The 19,852-nt window shown below is 49.9% G+C and overlaps 2 protein-coding genes across 3 annotated transcripts; both read right to left on the bottom strand.

Annotated features, from left to right (window-relative positions):
* Position 1: 1 nt before the first annotated feature.
* LOC136184838 (uncharacterized) lies at positions 2-16,446 on the bottom strand. Its single transcript, XM_065971827.1, has 40 exons — positions 16,272-16,446; positions 16,136-16,214; positions 16,008-16,075; positions 15,851-15,917; positions 15,742-15,794; positions 15,555-15,679; positions 15,416-15,502; positions 15,250-15,353; positions 15,118-15,200; positions 14,953-15,064; positions 14,812-14,892; positions 14,681-14,756; positions 14,454-14,624; positions 14,276-14,396; positions 14,046-14,219; positions 13,897-13,994; positions 13,383-13,844; positions 12,289-12,525; positions 12,090-12,233; positions 11,901-12,035; positions 11,593-11,850; positions 7,912-11,537; positions 6,856-7,858; positions 6,617-6,800; positions 6,484-6,566; positions 6,301-6,432; positions 6,218-6,248; positions 5,989-6,165; positions 5,884-5,940; positions 3,861-5,834; positions 3,638-3,802; positions 3,478-3,583; positions 3,160-3,317; positions 2,938-3,102; positions 2,647-2,880; positions 1,898-2,596; positions 765-1,842; positions 618-707; positions 384-563; positions 2-323 (listed from the first exon to the last, which is right to left on the bottom strand). The coding sequence occupies exons 1-37, from the start codon at positions 16,444-16,446 to the stop codon at positions 1,529-1,531; spliced, it is 12,018 nt and encodes a 4,005-aa protein (XP_065827899.1). The 3' UTR covers positions 2-323; positions 384-563; positions 618-707; positions 765-1,528.
* LOC136184855 (translation initiation factor eIF2B subunit gamma-like) lies at positions 16,384-18,402 on the bottom strand. Of its 2 annotated transcripts, XM_065971850.1 has the most exons (10): positions 18,245-18,402; positions 17,850-18,188; positions 17,694-17,796; positions 17,552-17,641; positions 17,365-17,495; positions 17,120-17,307; positions 16,989-17,042; positions 16,786-16,934; positions 16,627-16,730; positions 16,384-16,574 (listed from the first exon to the last, which is right to left on the bottom strand). In XM_065971850.1, exons 1-10 carry the CDS (start codon positions 18,390-18,392, stop codon positions 16,525-16,527), a joined length of 1,356 nt encoding a protein of 451 aa, XP_065827922.1. In that variant the 5' UTR covers positions 18,393-18,402; the 3' UTR covers positions 16,384-16,524. The 2 variants fall into 2 exon arrangements, with proteins under 2 accessions (XP_065827922.1, XP_065827921.1); XM_065971849.1 differs by having other exon boundaries at positions 17,120-17,495.
* Between the last annotated feature and the right edge of the window lie 1,450 nt (positions 18,403-19,852).

Below are 19,852 nucleotides of genomic sequence, written 5' to 3'. Positions count from 1 at the left end.
GATTAGCTAATCTTATTAAAACCCATTTTCCATTTGCATTTCCACATAATCAAAATAAATTTGTCTCATTGCTGTTAGTTTATTATAAAGATGACAAGCCCGGTTTACCGTTGTTCAAACAGCTGCTTTGGTATCCCATTCAAGGCCTCAGACAACGATGCGATAATGCTTACAGCTAGACCTTGATCTTCTCTGCCTGGAAGCAGTTGATGAAATCCTTTGAAATAGTCTGAAAAACCCGCGCCCGAGCCATCAGAATCATTCTCTCCACTATATCGAAGTTCTTCCAGATAGGAATGCTTTCTTCTCACCGTTTCTCTAACCTGAAGAAACACCTCGGGTAGACAAATGCTTTAGTATTCCTAAACCGAACAATAACTCACGATGCAATAGAGATCGCGAACTAGCGAAGCCAATCTTTTCTCCGATTCAAGAAGTGCTGTCATGACGAAGAGGTTTTCTGAACTGCAAGTTTCTCTCTCGACCACCGATCGTACAAGTTTTGGATATGCTATGTAAAACTTCACGGCTGTCAAGTAAGCAATCCAAGTAGTTATATTCTCCTAAAGTAAAAAAATTCATCGTCGCATAGATTTATTCGATAATTATTTCATTACATCAGATCGTGGACTAAAGTAGTTGGGTGGATAACCCTTGATATCGTTATCTTTACAGAATGTCTTGTTGAATAACCCACAAGCTTGATTCTGTACAACACAATCGTATCAGCGCACTCATCCTCTCATGGTACTAGTAGCCCTTACGTATTTGGTACAAAGGCTGTACACAGTACGCCCCAATCTTGTGATCCTTTGGCCTAAATTGCTGTACGAACGACATTGTTCGTTCACGATTATTCCCAGCAAGCTTGCCATTCCTTCGTCGATTGTCGAATCTATCCCTTCCACAAACTTCACGCCGTCACTCGACGGCGGCGGCGGCGGCTTGCATAATAGAGATGAATTTGCTGGTATTCCGGCACAAAGACCGACGAGAAAAATACCCAAAAATAGGATCTGTTTCATGCCCAACTCTTCTCAAAGTCTTGCAGTGATGACTATCGAGCTGCTAGACAGCCCTTATATACAAGAGTGCCCAACAGGAAAAAAGATCAGTAAAATACCCAGTGAGCTCACTAATCTACCAAACGGAAACGCGAACTAGGCAAAACCTTGTCCCAGGTGGGTGCAAGTACAAGGGGAACAAGTACCGGCCAATTGCCACTCACTGCGTAAGCAATGCAGTGAAAGGACAAGTGGAACCTGGGGGCGAACATTCCCATGGAAACCAAATTCAGTGTTGTAAGGGATTTTTGCATCTCTGGTTAGCTTCTATTGGACAGCGACAGATTTCCCAAGACCAGCACTTTGTCATGCCAAATAAATTAATATCCTCAAGGATTGCGACCTAATTACTCAACCATACACTAGTCCCCACGAGGCTCCACAAGACCCCACGACAGCACGCCCTGCTGCAAGTTTATATTTAGCTATAGCACATTGCACGTTTCCCATCATGATCCTGTAGTCTACCGGATAACGTGCACAGCAATCTTAGCCAGAGCATTGGCTACAATCATATCGAGGGGATCCATTAGCCCTCTTTGTATCCACTTAGGCACGGTAGTGCGAGCCTGCTTGAAGCCGAGCATCTCGAGCAGCCAATTGACGTGAGGATTAACGTGCCCTCCACCCGCCCCGCCCCACATCACTAACTTTATGAGAGGATCGACGTGCCAGCGAACAGAACGAAATTCGCGAATTCGACGTCGACGAGAATCGGCCGAAGGAGTCGCCGAGTCCGATTCCAACCGCGTTCGTATACTAGCAGAACTTTTGAGATCTGAATACAGAACTGAAAACGAGAAGAAAGACAATTTAAAAAATTTATTTCTTACCTGCCGCTCCGGCAATGTACGACTTTATTAGATCTTGAAGAAAGAGATAGCGTTCAATGACGGTAGTGACGGCAATGCTGCCGGTAAAAGACGTCGTCAAATCGCTGTAAACGAGCGGGAACTGCTCCGGCGGCTTTTGTCGACGTTCGAGACCGGGAGGCCAATAGTGAGTCGTGCGCAAGTTGAGCGCGAACGCCGGAAAGGCAAGCGTCTTGAACGATTCCTTGCCATCGAAGCCGATTCCGCCCGACTCGAGACGGCACAGAAAGCGAAGCCAAGCGTCGACTGAACTTTTCGTTGTGACGGGAAGTACGTTGCGGCGACGCACTTTCTGTACCGTGAGAAATTCCGTCGTCGCCGTCGCGCCCTCGGTGCCGGCACCGAGCGTCACGTGGAGGCGTTGGCGCGAGGCGAATTGCGGAACGAGAATAGCCGAGCGCTTACGTTCGGCCAACTCCATGGCGTCGTCTTCGAAAAGCGCCAACGTCTCGTAGGCGGCCGTCAATTTTTCGAAGATGAACAGCGCCCAGACGGCGTCTCGAAATCCGCTGCCGTGCAAACAGGCCAAAGCGAAACGATTGCCACGGAGAGTCAGAGCGCCGGCGAGACGAGGACTGTGCGAAGCGTCCAATTCCAAAAAGTCGAGAAGATCCGACCAGACTTTAGTTACCCATTTCCAATGATAACTGTCGAGATAATCTAAACAAGAGATGCAGTCAAGACTTTCGGCGCGTCTTTAGTTTATTTACCCGTTTCGTCTTCGGATAGTTTCGTCGTTTCTTCCTCTTGTCGACGACGAAGCGTGTGTCGTCGAGCGGGCGACAGAAAGTCGCCGAGAGCTCGCTGCGTGCTCCTGCGTTGATGTCTGATGAAATCTTCGATGCGTCGCAGGGAGTCGGCAATCGACGGCGCCGTGTTGTTCGTCACGGCTAATTCTAGCTCGTTCCAACCGACTTCGCCTTCCAAAATCAGATGACAGGCGTCTGAGAAGAGATTAACTGCTGCGAGTGCGAGCGTACGCGGTTTTTTTTCCTTTTTACCGTCGGCTGGCATCGATTCCCATCGGTCTTTCGCCGTCATGCAAATGTCGGTGAGCCTTGCCATGAGAAACGGCGTGCTGAGACGTTCCAATCGCACCGACGCTTCGCCCAAGAACAGTCGAATTCGCTGGAGAGGATCGCACCCTTCGCCTCTCACAAAACCAACTGCATAATAAATAGCAAATTTCTTTTTTCCTATCACACGTTGCCTCGCGCTCTTGCCTTCGCCTTCTAAGTTTCGCAGCGACGGGCAGCCGCCAATCGCTCCCGCGACGGAGTTGACGTCCATCGCTTCCAAATTCAGCCTCGAGCGCAGGCTCCGACGGCGTTTATAGTCGACTGATATGCCGCCGTTCAACTGCATTCGAGCAGTTTCGAGTCTTTAAGAATATGAGAATGCAATGCAGCTTTGGGATGGAATTAGTCTGGGGCCCCCTTCGTGACTATATAATTAAATTAAAGTGTATGTTTTAACGTAATTAGCCGCGCATTCTTAGATAACTACAGTTTGGCGTAAAGACGTGCGAGAGGATCACTCACTTCGTTTTTCCCAACAGTTGACCGACGTACGCTTCAAAGTAAAGCGATGAAACGACGACAGAAAACCCAATCGTAGACTGCCACGGACGATCGGTAGAGTCACCGGCTAAAAAAACAAAACAAATTAACGCAGAAAGATAAAAAAAGACGTTTCTCAAACGATGAATTTTCGAAGGCTCCTTCCTGCCGCCGCTGCCGTTGCGTTTTCGTCCGTAAAGTAGCTGATCGATCAGGCTAGAGTGAGACCAAGCCGACATGAATCCGTAGACGTCCGGCATTCGTCTCATATCCAGTAGAAAGTCCAACGTGTCAACGTCGGCGAGAGCTACAGTGAGAACAACCAACTAATACGAACTCGTTTAGAAGTCGTTTTCGGTTCTCACCTGAAACGCTAACAGTCGAAATTCTACCAACTTCGTCCGGAAACCTCAACTCGTTGGCGAAGTGCGACTCTTCGCAGCTCTTATGACGAGCCAAATTCAACTTGAGACTTTTCATTCGCACGTGAATCAAATGCTTCAGATTTCCCCCCAACGATTCGGCGCCGCGAGGTTTCAAACCGGGAGTGCCGGAGCCGCCTCCGCTCGTCCCGCCGTCGCCTCCCAACATCGATTCTTTCAACGGATGCAAAAGCATGACGGCGAAGTCGGACAGGTGCCCGACGAGACTCACACCGCGACGCACAGTGGACTGCGGCTTCAAAGGCGACTCGCTTCTCGAACGAACGCCGCCGCCGCCGGATCCGTCACTTCGCTTTCGCAAGAGTGCGACCGAAGAACCAGCTCGAACGTCGTCCTGCGTTATGGACGAACAGACGAGCCGAATAGCGGGCAATTTGACGACGCACTCCAAATTCGACACGGGACTTCCGCTCAGTCGAATTCGATGCGGATCGACGTTGATGACGACGGTGAGATCGATTGGAAACGAGACGACGTACTGCGACGACGACGCGCCGGAATTCGAAACCGAGGACAGTCCCGATCGAACGGACTTGACGTCGCCAATCGGTTCCGGCGACGCGGACTCCGCCGCCGCCGCCGTTTCCTTTGTCTCTTCGAACTGAATAGGCTCGAGAGCCGTCTCGACGAATTTCAACAACGACGATCGAACGACAAATTCCGGCATCGATTTCATGACGAGTTTTGCGTACGCCTTACCGCGTCGCTTCAGCGAAGAAGCGACGTTTCGTCTCGCGGACTCTCGCTTCAATGAGCCGAACGACGACGATAAAACGACACCGTCGCCGCCGCCGCAGCTCTCCGCGTGATAGTGAAGTTGAATCGAAATAGCCGGCAACGGCAATTTAATCGACTCCGTCTTCATCGACTCGGTCTCGGCGGCGGTGAGTCGACGACGCAGCAAAAAACTTCCCGACGATCCGCTCGAAACGCTGAAGTTCGACGGACGTTCGGCGACGCGAGCGCGACGAAGAAGAAAGATTCGCTGATCGTCGCCGAGTTTCGATCCGTTGACGGGAACGAGAATGCATAGGCCTGAAGAAATGCCGATTTGCACGTCTAACTTGAAGGCGAGCCACTCCGGCTGCGACGTCATCGTTCCGGACGAACTCGGTAGGGAATGCTGCGACGCGTATTGCGTTTTCGGCGCCGTCGACGAGTCCGTTTCGTCGTCGCCGATTGTCATCCTGCTTCCCGACTCTTCCGCTATGTTGAAGATGGGTGGCGGCGATAGGTGGCGTGCGATTACGCGCTGCTTTTTCTCCGTCGTCGTCACCGCTTCGCCGTCGGACGGCCGTTTTTTCGTCAAAGCGATGTTCCAGTCGTCCGTTATGACGATTCCCGCTGACGACGGCGGTTTCGACAGTTCGGTCGTTTCCTTGTGCTTTCGTCGAGTCTCCAACGATTCCTCGACTTCCTTGACGACTCGCTCTTGACGCTCTCTCGTCTCGGCGTCGATTCCTCGCGTGATCATGTCTTCGAGACACTGGGTTTCGGCTCTGAGCACTCTCTGCAGAGCGGTGACGTCGAAACCGCTGCTAAACGACGATTGTCGCCTGTGATAGCTGCCTCTCGCTCGGCGAACGGAATCAAAGCGAAGAGGGGTGGCCGGCGGTGTCGTTCGAGTCGGAGTCGGTGGCACGGTGTGAAACGACGGTAATTGAGTGAACGGACTCGCCGCTTCGTCGTCGTCCTCTTGAACGTTTTCTGTGTCGTCGTCACTGTCGTCGTCGTCGTCGTTGCCATCGTCGTCGTCGTCGACTTCGCTCGCCGCCAGCGCCGTCAGGCTACGCGCAATGCGAAAGACGTACTGGCCGATTCGAGAGTCGGCAGTGACGACGAGACCGATCATGTCAAATGTTCCAGACACGTCTATTTGACCTTCTTCTTGGGACTCTGCACACAACCGTTGTCGAGTAAGAGAAAAAACGTATAACTGTCGTACCTTCTGGAGCTTTTCTCAAATCCAAATGCAGCTTGTATGATCCTTTCGGCACTCGTCCTGCAGACTAAATTCGAATCGCTGCTGCGTGAACAATTGAGTACTCACCGCAGTTGAGGTGAAGATCGTCGTCCGGTGATACCCAGGTTTGCTCGTCGCTGTCAAACTTCTCGTCTAATCGCACGGCGAATGTAGAAAATTCTCCCATGCTGACAGTCGGTTGAACCGAAGTGCCCAATAGTACTGCAAGATGCGCTTCTCTAACCGTCAGAATCAGAAACAAATCTAGTGCATTGAATATGAGCGGCGCGGCATCATCTGATGTAGGTATCTTTACCTGCTCCAGAGAGGTCTGACTCATAGCCAATCTAGAAACGACAGTCTTTCGCAGTTACGAAAAAATTTAAAACGGTTGCCTACTGTATCTGGATTGATAATGGGGAAGCAGGCACCAAAGTCGACTAATTGCACTTTTAGCAATCGCGAATTTTTGAGCGACGACGCACTCTTTGAAGTTCTGGCTTGGAACTGACGTTGTATAACAGATTGAAACTAGACGAACAAACATGGATACGTAATTTTTGTAGAAGAAAGAGACATTACTTCGTGCATTTCATTAGAAACTTCTTTCTGGTGCTCCAAAATATAGTCAAAGGCTTCCTTGTATTTTAGCCAAACAAGAATGGCTAGAGAACACAACTGAGAAGCGTCAAGGTATCATTGCATTGTAGCGTACCTTTGTCAAAGGCAAGCGGTTGCACGAAAAAATGCGGACGACGAAACGTGAGAAAAACAGTTTGCCCTTCCGCTCCCGATTCTCCCGCGCGTCCGCTTTCTCCCGTTTGACTGCTGAAACTCGCCGTCGTTTTGAAGTAGGCCAAAGGAGGATTCAATTCTTCACTATCCCGATCGACAACGAACTGAAACGCGCGTACTGTAGAAAGAAAAAACAGCCCAGAGAAGATACCACCCTACCTGCGACATACTCTCCAAAGAGAGCGTCAAATTTAAATGCGCTTCGCTTCGAAATCCGTCCCGTTCTTCAGAGTCGTTATTCGCGACGCCAATCGCCGCCGGATTGTTCGACGTCCAAAGCCGCACTAATCCCGTGCGGAGATGAAGTGCCGCCGACGTCGGCGTCAACGCCGATATCCTCACTTTATTGATTCCTAAATTAACGTGCAAGTATCGACGTCTCTCGACGACAAACGATCGTCGTCTTCGTCTCTGCGTCAGTCGAGACGACGACTCTTGGACGGTGGGAAAAACGCCACCGGCCGACGTCAATCGCTTCAGCAAGTCGACGCCTTCCTTGACGAACTTCTGCTGCACGACGGCCAAATTCTTCGCACTGTCCGTCGTCAAGTCGAACGTAATCGCCTCGACACTGACGTCTATTTCGACGACAGACGCGTTGGCTTCGTCCAAGTCGACGATTTGTCCGCGAACGGCGACGTCGGGAAGACCGATTCGCGGTAGCATGCTTTGTTCGAGGTCGGCCGTCGTGGAAAACAAGATCTCGTGATTGCAAGCGTCGACGGAAAAGCTCGTCTCGTCTGAATCGTTCGCCGTCGCACGGAGCTCGGCTATCTTATACGAAGCCGACAACGATGGCAGTAGACAGGCGGAAAACGATATGTCCTTTATCTTTCCGATGCATACTACGCTATGTAAAACTTTCTTCGATGACGATGACGACGACGACGACACCTCCTTCGTTGCTCCGTTCACCTCTTCTTCTTCTTCTTCCGTCGGTGTTAATTGGTCGACCAATGACATCATTGATTCCGCTTCTTTCGTCACGGCGACGACGTTGCGTTTCACCGACGAATGCAGAGCGACGACCGATTGCGGTAGGTTTATGTCCGCGTGATCGACGGTCGACGTAAGAGACGTGTGATCTCCTTGGCTGCTCCGCGTCACGTTCGAAGCGACCAATTTCAAGCCAGAAACGCTGCCGCTCAATAGAACATTGCGACTAGGAAAGAGATGAGGAAATAATTAAAACTCGCGAGCTGTAATCAATTCAACCTTTCTTCCAGAACGCTATCGGATGCGGATACGTCTACGAGCGGCACGAGCACGGACAACGACACGCACTTCGCGACGTCCGCCTCGTTCTCCTCGTCGCGAGACGTCTCCCTATTTCCCTCCGCCGTTAAACACGCCAACGTTCCTTCAAACGTCAACGCCGTTTTCAAACTCTCGACGGCCATCGCGACGACTATCTTCTCCACGAGAGCTGACGTCGTCAGACGATAGTGAGACTCGGTGAACTCGCTTCGTTTCGCCGCTCTCGCCGCCGCCTTCCAATCCCATCCGTCGTCGCCGATCGATCGCGCGTCGCCGTCGACGGCGTCTTTCGCCTCCTTGCCGACGCCCTCGCCGCGTTCGCCCGGCGGACCCAGCGACGCAATCTCGATCGACGACGCGTCCTCGTCCATCGAGAGCGGACCGCTTAGACGATCTCGTTGACGTTCGACGGACACCGGCGAAACTTCTCGCACGGGAACGTCTTCTCCGTAGATCGTCTCGACGTCGACGGCGCCGTCGCCGTCGCCTCGACTGCTCGTCGTCGTTTCGAAATCTCGTCGATTTAGCGACGCCTGTTTCGTTTTGTACGCTTCGACCAGATCGTCGGTCAAGAGCACGAAATCCGCGTCGTCAATCGACGCGGAGCCAAAGGACGGTGAAGCCAGCGCTGCTGCGCGATTTTTCGCCATCGCCGACTTAATCGACTCGGCTTCAGCTCGACCGGCAATGGCAAGTTCTCGAGTGAACTGAAGTAAAAGAACCGTGATTTCTTGTCGTACGGCGCCAACGGTGACGGCTAACGACACGTCGACGTCGACTCCGCCGCCGACTCGTTTTGCCAAACCGCACACGCGAATTCCCTCGACACTTGTAACAGTCGACGAATCGCTCGCTTTTCGAAGGCTGAAACTAACGTCGCCCATAGTCAAGCTGAAATTGAAGCGATTTCCCTCCGTTTCGACCGTCTCATTCGTTCGTTCCTTAACGCCCAAGGCGCGTGCGAGAGGCTGCAAGGCCGTCGTCGCCCAAGCGGCCTGTTCGTTCGATTGCAACTCGATCAAGCCTCGAACGTAACCGCTCAAGTCTTGACCCTTCGCCAAATCGTCGAGAACTCTCATATTAGCCGAGCGCTGACACGTCGACTGTCCAGCCGACGTCGCCTGTCGCGACGAGAAGAGACTATAGAAACTCGCTCGTCGCGAAAATCGACTGCTCCGTCGCTGATTCTCGCCGGAGGTGAAACTCTGCCTTTCGACGCTGCCGGCACGGCTTCCGTCTTGACTATTAATAGCGAGTCCGACAGACGACGATCGACGAAAGATGTGCGACGATCGACGGCGTTCCAAAGGGATGGGCTCGGGGAGCGCCTTCAAGTCGCCTTGGTGACCAAATTTCCCGCCCCACGCCAAAACGAGCGCTTTGACGACGTCGTCCAACGCCGGAAAGGAAATCGACTGAACAAGACGTTCAATAGGAGTTCTAAGAGATCGTTGAAGGATAAATAGTCTTAGATAGGGTAAAATTTGAACGGCGACCGATTGGTGAAGAAGAAAGGCGAGCGGAGTCAGTTTCGACGTGCACGGTCGTCTCGACAAATCGTTGCAGAGCGACTGAGTCAGTAGACAAACCGCCGTTCTTACGAAGCGTTCGTTGTAGATATTCTGCAGGCGAGATAGAGTCGATTGGAATCGTAGACCGCGCGTCAGCCAGCCGTCGAGCCAGGCAATCGCAACCGAAATGACATTCGCGCTCGTCGTCGGAAATTCGATCCATATCGACGATAGAAGAGCGGTGGCGTTTCGTCGGCGCTGCGCCCCGTCGACGTCTCGCACGCAAGCGCTCGCCGTCGACACGCTCACGCCTTCGAGTCCCAATTCGACGACGGACGTGTGCGAGAGCGTGTACGTCGAACGTCCGCTCGTCGACGAGGCTTGAACGCAGAGCGGAACGACGTCGAAGGCGACCCGATGCGAGGCATCCGAGTCGAACGACGTTTCGGCGAGAAGGCACAATTGACCGTGAACGTAGGCGATCGATCCGATAACGACGACGTCCGTTCGCTTGAGCGCGCCTTTCGACGGCACCGAGAGGATCTCCGTTTCGACGCAGCCGACGACGCCGGCGAATAAGGCGTCGTCGCATCCGCGCCGACTCCCGAGTTCGACTATCGACACGGTCGCCGCGTCGAGCGTCAATTTCGCGCGCACTTCGCCGCGATTGCCGTCGTCGAACAATTCGTCCGACGCGACCGTCGACGTCGACGTCGCGTCGAGTAATTCCGCGGGACGACGTCGAGCTCGTCGTTTCGTCGCCGCGACGAGACGCCCGCGCAAGACGTCGACGACACGCAAAGGATGAATTTGACACAGACGACGTCGAATCGATTCGACGTGACGACAAGCGACGTCGAGACAGATCGACGACAGTTTCACGTCGACGTCGCGAACTTGAACGACGATCGAAACTCGTTTGACGTCGGAACGATTGACTTCGTCGTTGTCGGACGCCGGTAGATCGAGTCGACTGGACGCAATCGCCTTCGTTTTGAGATCGACGTGCGCGTCTCTTCGTATGCGAATCGACGGTTCGAAGTTCGATTCGGTCGAGTCCGGTTTTAGCGACGCTAAAGGGGAAGATCTGCCGCCGGCGTCGTCCAAGTCCTCGTCGACGAAGAGTCGCACGCCCTTGCGTCGTTTTCGCCCGAGCGGCGGCATGACGTACTTCGGAAAGGAGAAAAACGGATCGACGGAGAAACTTTTCAATCGTTTCGGACCGTCGCCAGTCGACGACGACGTCGACGGAAGCGGAAACGGCGGAACGTGATCGGGCGTCGCACCGAAATCTAAATTACGACTCGAAAATCTCGGCGACGAGAGAGCGGATACGAAGGAGCTCGTCGACGCCGTTCGACTACCGTCGTCGGGAAGATCAAAGTCGTCCTGACACGAATGAAACGATTCGGCAACCGACGTCACCGATTTCGAGCTGATCAAACGCATCAGATGTTTCTCGTCGGCCGTCGTCGTCGCGCCGGCGCCGGCGTCGATTTCGTCCTCCTCGTCGACTCGTTTCGATCTCTTGAGCAGCAACGGCGTGCTTTGACTCTGACGAGATAGTCGTCGTCGTCGTCTGCCTCGCGACGACGTCGACGGCGATAGCGTTTGGAGACTGAGCTGCGGATGAAGTTGAAATCGTTCCGCCGAGTCGGACGGTCCTTGGAAACTCAGCTGCGGCGGACGAACGGAATCGAAGAATTGACATCCGCCGTAGCAGCCGCAGGGAAGTGACGACGATCCGTCCTCGTAGAGAAACCAGAGTCGACGTAGCAGTCGATCGTGAAAGACGAGAAAGACGAGCTGGAGCTCGGCGAGGGACGCTAGCGACGGATCGTGAATGGATATTTCGACGGTGACGTTCGGTACGTCGATCGAGCCGACTTCACGCCAACTTTCGTCGCTGTCAAACGACGACGTTGCCGTCGATTCGAGTCGTTGTTTGCCGCTCTGGAGGAGAAATTTCTCACTGGCCAATTGACTAAGGCGAATCTTCTCGACGATAATGGTAAATCCGTGAGGAGACGGCACCGAGTGAAAGTTACACGTAGCCATAGACAATTGCTTGAGCTATATATTGGAAACTCGTTATAATAGAAGAAGCCTCCTGCAGTTGGAACGTTACTTTGATTAGTGAACAGCAGTCTCCGCCGTCGAGCAGTCTCACGTCGACGTTCTTAAGTTCTGCTCTTACGAACTCGTACTTCAACTGACCGAGCAACGGCTCTTGCTCGTTGTCTGGTAGAGGTCTGCTCAATTTCGAGAGGTTGAGATTGGAAAGAGTCTTGATGACTTCCTTTTCGCTTTCGACGCGCTGCAAGTCGCTCTCGTCGTCGGCAATGTGAGAGACGAACGCATCGATCCACTCGAGAAACGTCTGCAGCTAAAGAAAAGACTTGGAAATGAAGGAGGAAAAAAAGAGATGTTGAATACCTGAACGCTTGACATTTCCGCGGCGACGCTACGACACTGAACGTCGACAAGCCAAGCGTACTCCAACAAGACGGAACCGAAATCGGAATAATGACCGTGGCCCATGATGAGCAATCCGCAAACGCTCAAACAGGTCTGGACTCGTAAATCGATTTTTGCTTTTTTTTCTTTCAAATGGGCGACACTCACCTGCTGCGCCTCTCCGAGGCTGCAACTGACAGGACCCACGTCGAGCGTTAAACGTCCGTCGGTGTATCCCTTGATAAATTCGAAAGAAACGTTGGGAACCTTGATTACGGGAAGTTGCTTCGGTGAGCCGGCTGTTCCCATATGCTAAAAATACCGACGTTTGAATTCTAGTTAGACTTAGTTCTTTTTTTTTGCTCACTAATGGTAACTGAGCCGTCGCGTCGTTGACGTGCAGGTGAAACGAAACCTCGAGATACCGCTCGCCTTCCTTTTCCGTCGCCTCTGACTCTTCTTCGGACATTTTCTCTTCTCCCAAATGGTTCGTTCGAAGTCGTGGCTTCGTCTTATTCTCTTTCACGACGTCAGCGATATTTCTCTGGCCACACGCAGACGAATCGAAAACGTGTAGAGTCTGATAACTACCGAAGTAGTCCTCCTAGAAGAAGGCAGGCCATCAGTACGGTATCAAATTATACAGCACAGTTTGTAGGCTCCAAACGCTTGAAGGCTGCTCGCTGTACCGTTCAAAGGTTTTAGGCTCCTATGCATTCTCATGATAAATGCATTACAACGCTAATGGCTTAGAGACTTAGAGATCATTTTTTGTGCTTTGGTTGGGTATCACCTACTGAGGCCCCCTTCGATCCGGCAGCTAAGAGACGCGTCGTTTTACCGTTAAAAGTGCAAAAGACATGCTGAACAAACCAGTTCTACGCGAGGTCCTCCTCTGATAGCGAACGTTATAATAGTGGGGGTATTTATATACGTCATCACCCGCGAGAGTACTTTGACTGCGGCTTTAGAAAGTGTACCGCTTCAAGTAGTTTCAAAATCGTTTGAATCGTAAACAACGCAAACCGGGCGAAAATGCAATTCTGCAAACGTTTCACACAACATTTCGTCGCAGTTCGGTCTAAAGGTGAAAAACAACAGTGGGCGTGTACGTTCAAGCGACGCCATATTGAACAACGTATGACGTCAATTGCGACGCTTCATACGAGAAGTAAAATGGGCTGCGAACTGAATTTTAGGTCTATTCTAGAGGCATTCGGACGCCAAAAAGAGAACGAACGTACTGTATCATCACGTTACGTACAACGTGCGCTACATTTATAGGCAATCTCAGCCTTTGGCTGGCTAAATCAGGGAATTAGACAAACGCTAGATTGTTTGACCAAGCACTGGTGCCATCAAACGATCTAACCGAGCGGTAGCGAAAAGGTTGGTGGCGATTTTCCCGGAGGTTCCTAGAACTACTGAACAATACTGTATGTGCACTGCAATCGACCTCACCTTAAACCACAGAAAATGCTTCACCAACGTCCCAAAAAGACGAACGAAGCCGTTACGAACTCCCACGGTGACTTCCATGTGATTGTGCAATTTGTCATAATCGTCTTCGACGGAGAAGACGCCGTCAAAATTCGTAGAATCGCCGAAGCTCTCGTCACGATATACGACAGCCGAGTGAGAAGTGTAGTCGAACTGCAGAGTGACTCTGGGAGCAAAGATGCAATCGAACCAGCCTTCGAACGGTAACGTCGCCCCAGCCCACGTAGTCGATGGCAAATCGTCGCCGTCGAACGTGTCCTTTTGTTCGTCCAACGACGAAGGAGTGCAGTCGCCGATCTTGACGCGATTCCATATTTTGTCTTCCGCTTCGAAATGAGGTTTGCTGCTTATATTGAGAGCTCGAATGCTCGAGCTGCAGCCGTGCGACGCCGGAACGCGAAGACGAACGACCACCTTTTCGCCCTATAGAGAAGAAAATGGGTGAAAAATTAGCCTTTCTTTTGAAAATGCGTACGTTCAAATTGAATAGGTACTGTTCGGTTCTCGGTTGAAACGTTCTAAAAGGAAAGAATGTTGAGAATGTCAGCCGCTGACCGCAAAACGCCAGAAACGCTGAAGAAAAATAAATTAATTGATACGAAACGGTACTTCTTCGCAGCTTACAATTTTCGGGTTCGTTTTTCATATTCTTTGGAGACGCCACGTCGATCCAATTGCACTGATTCACAAAGGTGAGAAGCTCAAAATCCCTTACGTCGACGCCAATGCGCCAATCCATGGGAACGAAGTCGAGAATGTCGGGACGATGACCGCTGCCGCTCCAGTCACTCATCAGAGCTAAACAACAGCTATTAGAAAAAAAAAACAGAGTGCCTTGAAGAGAGTGAACTCACCGTGAAATAAATGTATGTGCGGATAAATGAAACGAACGGTTACTTCACACGCCTCCATATTCCAATCCCACACTTGACGGCCGTTCCACTTCCTCGGATAGTAAAACGTCATGTTATTCAGCTAGCCGAGAAAGCGTGAGACCAAAGTAACAGACGCTACTTATCTGTAAATACAAACATTTATTTCCTTTGCTTCGGCCAGACGTCGATAATCCAAGCTCGCCGTCGCTTCGACTTGCTTCAGAGATCCGTTCAGCGTGCACGTATAGCCGTCGTCTTTGACAATCCACGGATAATGATAATGAAAATAACTTTTGGAGCCGGTTTGAACGTTCATCGCCACAGTGTGCTGAGTCAAAAGAAAATCAAAGATAGACAGATGTGATGTGCATTTTTTTGCACTACTTTCGTTTTGGAAAAAAGAACGTCAATTCCTCCGCCGTTAACCATTTCTATTCTACAGTCAAACGCTCCATATACCCTGTAAAACGAACTAGATTAATCTTATACTCGAACTCGCGCGCGACGATTCTGACCTGCGTTGGCCGGGTGACGGCAGCTTCGTTACAGGAGACGTCTTGTAGTCAGGAGGATAGAAGAACTTCTGAAGAAAAACTCTAGAAGAAACGCTGTGGGGTCACAAAACCGACGTGTCAATGACGAGAACAAGTATGCACCTCTGTCTGTTGACCCACGGACCGTACGTAAAGCTCGTCTCTGGACCCAACTTTAGATCGACACCCCATTTGGGAAAGGGCGCGTCTTCATAACCGGAAGACGGTGTTCGTCCTGCAGACGCACAACGCTAGCCCAAAGGGGCTAGAAGCGTAACACGTACAAACCTGGTTCATCCCAGCAGTACTCTATGTTCGCTGACGAGCTCTGTGCCAGTATAAATCCGCCGCTTCCGATGTACTTTGGAGGTCTGGACGTCACGTCACAAAAGGGTATTTCTTATACACGATTTCACGTACTCTTCTCTAGTGCCCTTGTAGCCAATGCTGTTGGACAATTTGACCTCAAGGCGTTTGCAAGTCGCTCTCAAAATGTGTTGAAACAGATCAAGGTCACAAGAAGCCTAGAGCATCAAACACAAACCCATCGCTCCAAATCAACCTTCAGTTCTCCTATATCGGTTGCCTTCGTCGTCGTATAGAGTCCTGTAGCTGACTCGACATGACAGGAAAGCGTCGTGGGAACCAAGTGATTACCGAAAGCCAATTTTCCCTAAGTGCAACAGTGACGAACCCTCTATAGTAAAACAATTGCATGAGACTACCATCGAGACATTGATTTGAATAGCAGGTATCAGTTGTCGCAATTTTGCGTAGCTGTCGTCTCCAGTACCGTCCGTCTCCTCTTCCGTCGATCCGGACTCGTCGTCCTTCTCGCTTCGATTGCCGCCTGGAGGAGGAAAAATTACTCGTACACATTTCAGCGTGTGATCTTGAGGTTGGGTTTTGCACCTTGAAGAAGTCGACTCTTAAACAGTTTGTTCAGATCGTCGTACAAATCGACTCTAGATTAAATGAAGAGAATGACTCCTTTATTTACAGACTGTTCGCTACGTGTCACCTGTTATACACGTGAATTTTCAACCCATGAAGATTAACCTTCAGAGGAGCGTGAGGTGACAAAATCCCTACAAAAAAAAAGTCCCGGCAAACGTTCACATTATTCATTTTTAATTATTATTTTTTTCGTTGAAATCTCTCACGGACTAATGTCTCACTTATGATGTAATTGTTGTTTCGAGGCGTCGGAATCCACCAGCGATACCAAATCAAGCCGTCGACTGCTCTAAAAACCGTTAGCGCGCGCGCGTGTGAAAATTTCCCAAAATCATTTTTTACTGTGTACCTTATCGAATAGTTTGCCGTCACGTAGCGGAAATCGCGAAAAACTATCTTTCCCGTTAGCACGGAAATCGCGACCGAGCCTACGGAGGCGTCATATTCCATTTCGCGTGAAACTGCGACGTCGACGCGCGACTCACCGACAGCTATGTCCTTCGTTTGAGCGAGTCGACGAAGGATCGCCGTCAAAACGAAGCCCCAAAGCCTCGAATTCCAAAAGATGAGGTAGTAGATCCATAGGCAGCTGCCGATCAGCGCGAATATGTATTTTACAAGCAGCAGACCTGTTTCAGGAGTTCCGCTCGTGACGTTCATAACGAAAGGCTAGAATTGTTGAAAGAAATCCGATCGACTAAAGCACGCTAACTCGGAAAGTGACGTCAGAGCAAAACGTCAAAATTGCATTTCGCCTCCAGCAATAAGTACTTCGCCCTTTGCGTCCGCTAAAAATAAATTTTTAAAAGATCAATTAATTAATTAATTACAATCGCGTACTTTTTCCTTTGACAGTAAAGCCTTTTGCTACTTGACAGTCTTTTAGTGAGCACCCTTCGTCCACGTGAGCATTTTCACACACTATACATTGTTGCAAATTGCAACTAAAGTCAAGGAAGATCAATGTTATTTATCCGTTTTCAATTTGATCGCACACACCCTTCCTTAATCGTGACGTAGTCCATAATGACGCAATTGGAAACCTTCACCTTGTCCGAAAGAACGCAATGTTTGCCAATAATCGACCACTTGACTGAGCACTTTTCCCCTATGGACGTACCCTCGCCGACAAGCGAATCCGACCCAACCTAGAAGCAACAGGTAGACACAGGACATCGTCAAGGAAATCAACTGTGCAATGCCTGCGATTTTGGTTTGATAGTCGCTGTTGAATGAACAGAAGTCTGCTTGGCAATCTATACAAAAAAAGCACAACTCAGTCATAAGATAATTATCGGGGACTTAATATAGAAAACTTGGTGCGTAGATTGACCTGCCGATTTGCTTCCATGTAAAACGGAACAGTGTTTGCTCGAATGCAAAAACCGTCTTTGACGACGGCCGCGTAGCACTTGACGTTGTTTCGTCCGCCGGCAATGTCCTGCCCGATTCCGCTCGTCGACATTTGCTCGGCGAGCTGTAGAATTGAATTGTGGGAACTGTTTGCAAAGTTAAAAACGTCTAGTGCGATGACAGAAAATCGCGGAAAAGCGGCAAAAAACAATTTTATTCCTTTACCGTTTTCTGGCCTTTTCTCTAAACTGTTACTCATTCCTGAAACGTCCAGATTGACCATTCCTTTTTGAGTACGAACAAACTGCTTTCGAACAAGATAGGGCAATAATTCTCCTTTAATACTACTGAGGCTCCTGTGAAAAAAAACGGCTGAAAGTTTATATACTTTTAATCTTTTTGAAAAACCAACTTGTTTTCTCCTAAGAAATCAACGACCCACTTTTTCATTAGATACAAGTGAGCGTCAACTAATCGCGTGTAAATGGTAAACGAAGGAAATCTAAAAAAAGATCTCATTAACTACATAAAAAATTTTTCACGCAAGCGCCAACCTTTCCAACATGGATTTTCGAATGACAACTTCCTCGTCCAAATCGGCTTGAGCGGAGAAGAACAAAACGCGATCGTTATCCAACCCAACAAAATCCCTCTCGCCTTTTTTCAAAAAAAATCAATTTTCAAAATCTCAATTACAATTTTTCAATTACCCGTTTCTATGGCAAGCCTCTTCTTCGTTTTCGTTCCGACTGCATCCTTTTCCGCTTGACTCGAATCGTTCGATCCGAGCAGCATGGTGAGCGTCGCGTCGCGCAGACGATGGACGTCGGCGAGCCGATGGAGCGCCACGTCGGTGATCGTGTCGCAACTGACGACGAGCACGTCGGCGCCGCGAAGTTTTGGCGCCACGTAGCGCAACGCGTCGGCCGTTCCCGTATCTTGATCGTCCGGAATCGAGACGAAGTCGACGCTGATTGGCGTACGATAGACCTCTTGGAGAACGTATCGGATTTGACTGAGAGCCGATTTGAGAACGACTACGATGACTTCTGCGGAGATTGCGGACGTTTTTAGGGAGGCCGGAAGCTTCGTAGGTGTAGAATACCTTCGAATCCGGCCTTTTCTAGCATTTTGACGGGATAGTAGATCATAGGATGATTGCCTACTGATAGAAGAGCCTTTGGAGTTGCCTCCGTCAATGGATACATTCGCGATCCTCGTCCAGCGGCCATAATAACGGGCTGGAACTCCATCCTTGGTTTCTTAAACTCGCGCGCGTTAGGTGGACAGAAAGTGCCAACCAGGGAGGGGGGGTTTTGCACTAAAGTGCGCTAGGAACACGCCCCTACCTGAAATCTTCGTTTTTTCTCTTGAAACACACTATTGTAGCGGTTGATAGAAGCATAACTTAGCACAAACAGCGCACTGGCCAATTTTCGCATTTCTTTGTTGTGGCATTTCGCTGCACGGGCTTCTGACCTAATCGGCTCCTGCAGCCCGTTTTTTTCTACCAGGTCGCTGCTTTTTTTTGCAGCTGCAGTTTCTTCAATGTTCTAGTAAGAAGTCTCGTTATTGATTTAAGCCATGCAAGATCTGATTCTGAAGATGTAGACAAGGACTCGAAAATGGGAGGTGGCTATACAGTTCTGTGCAAAGAATCAAACATGATCGATTGTATTCAGTTGACTAGGACACTGATTAGTTGATTTCTGAAGGCAGTATAATAGCCATTCAGTGAGTGGAAGACCCGACGGCGCAATTGCATGGCGTCTACTGGGGATGCTATATGTGGCTTATGATAGCTTCTATATTAGAGTACCCATGTTCTTCTCTTCACAATAATTTAATCTGTAACAAGAAAACTGACCTCTTACAACTTTTAGAAAAGGACTTTAGGCTGACGACGCTATAATTTTCAAAGTAGAAACAAATTATCATCTGCAGGCACTTCTAAGAGAAGGACGTACTCTAATATTGCAGCTTCTGTAAACTATCAATTGGGAAGAGACGCCGTGATCGATTGTAACCAAGTTGAAGGTATTCATTATGGCCGCATACCTCAAGGCTTCCGGTTCGTTTATTAGGCTAGTATAGGGCATCTGTGCCGCTGGACATGCAGCACAGAAAAGCCAGGCATTCCTTAGTTAATTTCTTCATAAATATCGGTCAGTCAAAACGGTCATTGTGACCGATGATGTGGATTTTATAGATAATTGCCCGATATTACCCGAAGACGAAGCGCAAGAGAATAAATCAGTTATGGTGGAGAGAGGCAGGACATTGAAGAAGCCTTCGTGCAAAAAAGTGAGGCTGTTAAGTGTCTCAGAGACCGAAGCCAGGCGGACTAAAAGCGCGTTGGCTATCTTCTCAGGGATTCGGTCTACGGCGAATACACTATTGCAGCTATAAGGCATGCTAAAGAGAAGCTCGAATCACTAATGAAACCTTTCGTAAAAGTTCTGAGAGCAGAATAAAACCCTTTTCAAAAAAGGGCGTGTTTCTAGCGCACTTTAGTGCAAAACCCCCCCTGGAGGGAGGAAGGGTCTGGCCAAACGCGCATGGTTGCATGCGGTACGCACTAAACGAATTAAGTTATTAGAGACGCTCTACGTCATAGCTTCGAGATCCCAAAAGCGAGACAACTAGGGGAGAATTGGAAAGTCTAGGCGCGGTCTAGGTGATCGTACGCAGAAGCGACGAGCTCCGCAGCTGA

This window comes from Oscarella lobularis, chromosome 3 (genome assembly GCF_947507565.1).
Source record: "Oscarella lobularis chromosome 3, ooOscLobu1.1, whole genome shotgun sequence".
NCBI lineage: Eukaryota > Metazoa > Porifera > Homoscleromorpha > Homosclerophorida > Oscarellidae > Oscarella > Oscarella lobularis.
This window is presented reverse-complemented; position numbering and strand designations above follow the sequence as displayed.

Excerpts from the sequence above, each read along its gene's own strand:
- LOC136184838 (XM_065971827.1), bottom strand. The coding sequence starts at position 16,446 with ATGAACGTCACGAGCGGAACTCCTGAAACAGGTCTGCTGCTTGTAAAA. Across the intron at positions 6,433-6,483 it reads TTTCTAATGAAATGCACGAA|TTTCAATCTGTTATACAACG; the intron begins GTAATGTCTCTT and ends TTGTTCGTCTAG. Across the intron at positions 6,166-6,217 it reads GTCAGACCTCTCTGGAGCAG|ATTTGTTTCTGATTCTGACG; the intron begins GTAAAGATACCT and ends TCAATGCACTAG.
- LOC136184855 (XM_065971849.1), bottom strand. The coding sequence starts at position 18,392 with ATGGAGTTCCAGCCCGTTATTATGGCCGCTGGACGAGGATCGCGAATG. Across the intron at positions 16,935-16,988 it reads CTATCAAACCAAAATCGCAG|GTTGGGTCGGATTCGCTTGT; the intron begins GCATTGCACAGT and ends TGTTGCTTCTAG. Across the intron at positions 16,731-16,785 it reads TACGTCACGATTAAGGAAGG|TTGCAATTTGCAACAATGTA; the intron begins GTGTGTGCGATC and ends CCTTGACTTTAG.